Source organism: Oncorhynchus masou, chromosome 5 (genome assembly GCF_036934945.1).
Source record: "Oncorhynchus masou masou isolate Uvic2021 chromosome 5, UVic_Omas_1.1, whole genome shotgun sequence".
NCBI classification, from domain to species: Eukaryota; Metazoa; Chordata; class Actinopteri; order Salmoniformes; family Salmonidae; genus Oncorhynchus; species Oncorhynchus masou.
In genome coordinates, this window is record NC_088216.1 from 82,169,728 (window position 1) to 82,175,727 (window position 6,000).

The 6,000-nt window shown below is 42.6% G+C and overlaps 1 protein-coding gene across 2 annotated transcripts in view; it reads left to right on the forward strand.

Annotated features, from left to right (window-relative positions):
• The window catches only part of LOC135540381 (protein phosphatase 1 regulatory inhibitor subunit 16B-like), a 145,183-nt gene that overhangs the window by 114,197 nt on the left and 24,986 nt on the right, over positions 1-6,000 (forward strand). For both annotated transcript variants that reach the window (XM_064966992.1, XM_064966991.1), the window contains exon 6: positions 5,271-5,395. In XM_064966992.1, coding sequence (XP_064823064.1) covers positions 5,271-5,395 — 125 coding nt within the window. The remainder of the gene's footprint in view (positions 1-5,270; positions 5,396-6,000) is intronic.

Sequence of the window (6,000 nt, forward strand, 5' to 3'; positions counted from 1 at the left end):
GGACAGTAACTGAAGGAGCTGTAGGGACAGTAACTGAAGGAGCTGTAGGGACAGTAACTGAAGGAGTTGTCGGGACAGTAACTGAAGGAGTAGTAGGGACAGTAACTGAAGGAGCTGTAGGGACAGTAACTGAGGAGCTGTAGGGACAGTAACTGAAGGAGCAGTGGGGACAGTAACTGAAGGAGCTGTAGGGACAGTAACTGAAGGAGCTGTAGGGACAGTAACTGAAGGAGCTGTAGGGACAGTAACTGAAGGAGCAGTAGGGACAGTAACTGAAGGAGCTGTAGGGACAGTAACTGAAGGAGCTGTAGGGACAGTAACTGAAGGAGCTGTAGGGACAGTAACTGAAGGAGCTGTTGAGACAGTAACTGAAGGAGCTGTAGGGACAGTAACTGAAGGAGCTGTAGGGACAGTTACTGAAGGAGCTGTAGGGACAGTAACTGAAGGAGCTGTAGGGACAGTAACTGAAGGAGCTGTAGGGACAGTAACTGAAGGAGCTGTAGGGACAGTAACTGAAGGAGTAGTAGGGACAGTAACTGAAGGAGCTGTCGGGACAGTTACTGAAGGAGCAGTAGGGACAGTTACTGAAGGAGCTGTAGGGACAGTAACTGAAGGAGCTGTAGAGACAGTAACTGAAGGAGAAGTAGGGACAGTAACTGAAGGAGCTGTTGAGACAGTAACTGAAGGAGAAGTAGGGACAGTAACTGAAGGAGCTGTTGAGACAGTAACTGAAGGAGCTGAAGGGACAGTAACTGAAGGAGCTGAAGGGACAGTAACTGAAGGAGCTGAAGGGACAGTAACTGAAGGAGCTGAAGGGACAGTAACTGAAGGAGCTGTTGAGACAGTAACTGAAGGAGCTGAAGGGACAGTAACTGAAGGAGCTGAAGGGACAGTAACTGAAGGAGCTGAAGGGACAGTAACTGAAGGAGCTGAAGGGACAGTAACTGAAGGAGCTGAAGGGACAGTAACTGAAGGAGCTGAAGGGACAGTAACTGAAGGAGCTGTTGGGACAGTAACTGAAGGAGCTGTAGGGACAGTAACTGAAGGAGCTGTAGGGACAGTAACTGAAGGAGCAGTAGGGACAGTAACTGAAGGAGCAGTACTAGTAGCGAATGATGCTATATTGACAGCATAGAGCTGGACTCCTGAGCAAATGAGGGGTATTGTTGCACGGCCTTTGTTGTTCTTTCTTCATCCGGTTAGGGAGGGTCTTGAGGTTCACACACACTGTTTGTGGTAAAATTATTCCTACCATGCATTAACATGATCTGACGTCACCTTACATGATAACCTCAAAAAAACACAGATCATAACAACAGTTTAGTTCATTTCATTTCTGTTCCAGGAATTCCAGACAAGCATTGACTATATGACAAATTATTACATTAACCTTTTCTTAATAACATTATCTCTATGACAAATGTCAAAAAGCACAACATACTGCTACTGCTGAAACCATTTTTTAAATTAGTCCATACTCCCTTATTCTACTGACGACCTCACGGAAGAGTTAACAGATCATTAAGTTAGCACCCTAACCCCTGGCAGAATTCCCACTCCAGGATCCCAATCTGGTGAAATTTATATCGAAATAAAAACACAAAATGTAATCAGCAATACATATATCACAATCCATTTGAAATAACTGACATCACTAATTAACATATATTTTCCTTTTCTATATGCAGCCTGAACACTGTACCTCTGTATATTTACACAAAGACCAGGACCCTGGAAAACTGGTCATTTACCCCGTCGAACACGTGATTCAAAAACAACATGTTAAATCAAAAATAAACGAATTTGAATAACTAATCAAATTAGAATAATAATAATCATCTCATAAAGTAATGGTACACTTTGAATAGAGACTGGTGTTTCACATTAATTTTTACAATTAAATCCCCCTGTTCCGATCATTTCTAGTGAGATTGATCAGTCCTCACCAGGAAAAATCGGATACAGTGCATTTGACGCCATTCAATGATGTATTGTCCCTTTTCTTTCCCTGTCCTTCAGAAACCATTTAATTACCTTTTTTTCAAAACATTTCCATCCTTCTTCAGTAGCCAATTTAACTGAATTGAAAAGACCCCATCCAATAAATCCCACGGTATCAACACACCACTGACGCACGTTCGTAACCGGTAAATGGTGCGTGCTGGTGAACCGTAGGTCCAGAACACACATGAACAGGCCCCACTTATTATCTGTGTAGTATCTGGGATCTACATCTGTTTATATTAGTTACTGTGCTGTTACTAAGCAGTAATGCATTACGGCAGTGTTACGTTACTACACCTAATAGGAAATGCACATGCGCACTGGGGTGCCGGGAAACTGTAGAGCACGGAGGGTTTTGACTAAACGAAAACTAACTGTACTCCCGTCTCCTGCCTGATCATTTCTCCACAACACAAATATTACAATCCAGATCATTTAATACCTAAAACCGCCAACTATCACCAACTGCTGTCCCCTCTAAGTCTCCGGGGACCTTCCAACGAAAAATAACGAGTGTACATTTCGTTAGCATTCACTATGCTACATGTTAATCAGCAAACCAACGGTATTCATTTTAAACCAAACCTGTTCATTGTAAATCCACAGTCCTTTATTTGGCGTGTACTACCCTTAGACACAACAACATTATCTCGTCACCGAGTCTACAATTCACTGGTCTCTTTTCCCCGTGATTCTCCATAACCACCGCACCACATAAAAACATGTATAGTTAATTTTAGGTTAGGTAACCCCCTATACTAATTCCTTGTGACCCCTCCACCTTTTCGTCCATTCCAGAATTCAATTCCTGAATAAGACGACATCAAAAATAAATCTATTTAAACCACATAAAGTGTCTCATGAGATCAAAAAAAAAAAAACGAAGGCTTTCTAAGTTTGCAATGAGTGTTTGGCCTTATAATTTAAATGTGTCACCTTTAAGAATCCATTCCCCTGGCATTTCACATAGATTCTTCAACCCAACATGTGTTTTCCTGGGGCAAATTTAGCCAATTTCTCATCGTAAGGAATCCGCAATTTTTAATCCCTGGCCTTTACTAAAAGGTTAGGTAAAACGTGATCTCATACATTTTCCTTCACATAGAAACTGTAATCTATATGAACCACTAATCGATCAAACAGAGGCTATACACCTCTATGGGACATTTCCTCTTCTGCTAATCTCAAAACGTTTTGTTGTTGTTCTTTTGAAAAAGATGCAAACGCTAGTATAGCGTCATTTCCTGCTAATGCAGAAGGTTCCAGTATCACCTTACACTCATTCTTCCAGTGTGCAGGGAAATGTTGTCAATTTTTATCCAAATGCTAAATTTTTCTCATATTCCAACCGAATTGGTAGGATGCCGTTGCACTTCTTTCAGCGCCTCTATGGCTTCATTAAAATTCGCTAGCTCCGTTCTACAGGGAGAATCTGATCCGTTTGTCGCCATATCAATAGTTATTATTCCTTCATCTCTCCCGACGGTATTCAATGTGTTTTGGATTTCTTCACTCTCGTCTGTAATACACACCTTCTATTAGCTATTTCCTAAAATGGCGCTACCTACCTCCCCGGATAATAATTAATTGGCCACGGCACTTAATATTTTGTATCTGAGCCGATACCATAGCGTCTGCAATTTGTAAGTCGCTCTGGATAAGAGCGTCTGCTAAATGACTTAAATGTAATGTAATGTATTACTGGAGAACAGGGATGACTTAATGGCTTTTTTCCATATTGCAACCAATCTCCCAATTATTGATAACACACATCACCAAAATGATTCACACTTGTCTTCCTATTTCCACATCATCTGTCATGGTTCACCACCCTAACAGGGCACAAAACCAACCTCCTTCTTTCACACACACACTCACACCCTGCACTCTCACGGCCACTGCGACTGGGCGTCTACCCTCTCGTTACAGGTTTAGCAGGGATCCAACCCCACCCACCTAGGACTTACCCTACAGGTACTAGCCTGCTCGGGTTTACCTTCCGGGACTCACCCTATACTTTATAGTACTAGCAGGAACAACCTACTAGGGATTTACTATTTACTTTATAGTACTAGCAGGAACCAACCTACTAGGGATTTACCACCTAGGACTTACCCTGCAAGCCCCAGCCTGTACGAGTTTACCATAGAGTTACGACCGGTCGTTACACAATGGGCCTACTGAATTAAACTCGGGCACTCCAGGTCCGTATCCCATAATTAGTTCAGATTCTCGTGTCCCCAAGATGTCAACATGAGTGGAACGGGTATAGGAACTTTCGACCCTGTTCGTTGCCAGTGTTGCTCCACTGATCTGGACTCTTTGGGTTTGACTACATATCGTGGTGAACTCCTGGCTAGCTCGCCATCTGTTAGGTTCTCATTGTTCAGAGTAAACAACTCACGGACACGAGAGAAGCTTAACCAAGTTGCATTCTTCCCAAAGGGTCGATACAGCTGTACTCAGACAAAGACATGTTCCCGTCATCACAAGTATAAATACTCCACTTTAGATACTCCTCCTTCTCTCCAATCCTTACATCTTCTGGTTCCACAGGAAGAGGGTGACAGGATAATAGAACCATTATTTCTCTCTTCAGGGGATCTGACCTCAACCCCTCCTTCACCTAATCCACAGATGTCCTCTCGTATCACCTATCGCATTCCCGTGACACTCTCCCGTCCACCCAGCACATTCCACAGCCACCCTGTCTTTCTACAGATCTCACTCTTTTATATACTCTGTGTCTGATCTACCATGTCTTTAATATCTCAATGTTCACAAAGTTTACCCAGAATCCAACACCTCCCTCAGAGGCACACGTTGCTCGGCAACCCCCCTGGACTTGCCCTGGTAGGCCCTGTCTAAAGCCAGTGTGAGAAACTTGCTCGCAAACGTTTGTGCTATGAAACTAAATAAATACTTCACTCTGAACCACAAAACGATGAATGAATCAGAAAGCTTTTGAAATAACTTACTCCTTTAATTGTCTTGACTTTTCTGTACACCAGAGGAAACAAAGAGGACACAATATTCATATGTATATACTGTCCTGGTTACGCAGCCACCATAGTCCCTGGAACCATGCTGGAAAGGGTGAAATGAAAGAACAACGGACAAAGAGCGAGGACTGTGCGGTTTATGTTGACAAGATAGTGTGAACAGGGTATCGGTCTGTCTCAGAGTGGCTGGCTGACTGACTGAGTGTCTGTCTCTGTTTGCCTGCCTAACTGACCAAAATCACTTCCTGTATGTTTGATTGACAGGCATCACCCAGGAGATGATCAATGAGACCCGGGCGTCTGTAGAGAGGAGGATGATAGGAGATATCCAGGAGCTGCTGACGGAGGGAGAGGACGTCAACCACCCTGATTCACAGGGAGCTACTCTGGTGGGTTTATAATATAATTAAGTAATAAGACCAGAGGGGATGTGGTATATGGCCAATACAGTCCATTCAGAAAGTATTCAGACCCCTTCACTTTTTACACATTTTGTTACGTTACAACCTTATTCTTAAATGGATTACATAAATGTTTTCCCTCATCAATCTACACACAATACCCCATAATGACATCACAATACACCATAATGACATCACAATACATCATAATGACATCACAATCCCCCATAACGACATAGGTTTTTAGAAATGTTTGCAAATGTATTAAAGATTTAAAAAAAACAGAAATACCTTCTTTACATAAGTATTCAGACCCTTTGCTATGAGACACAAAATTGAGTCTCAGGTGCATCCTGTTTCCATTGATCATCCTTGAGATGTTTCTACAACTTGATTGGAGTCTACCTGTGTTAAATTCAATTGATTAAACATGATTTGGAAAGGCACACACCTGTCTATATAAGGTCCCACAGTTGACAGTGCATGTCAGAGCAAAAACCAAGCCATGAGGTGGAAGGAATTGTCCGCAGAGCTCTGAGACAGGATTGTGTCGAGCCACAGATCTGGGGAAGGGTACCAAAACATGTCATCAA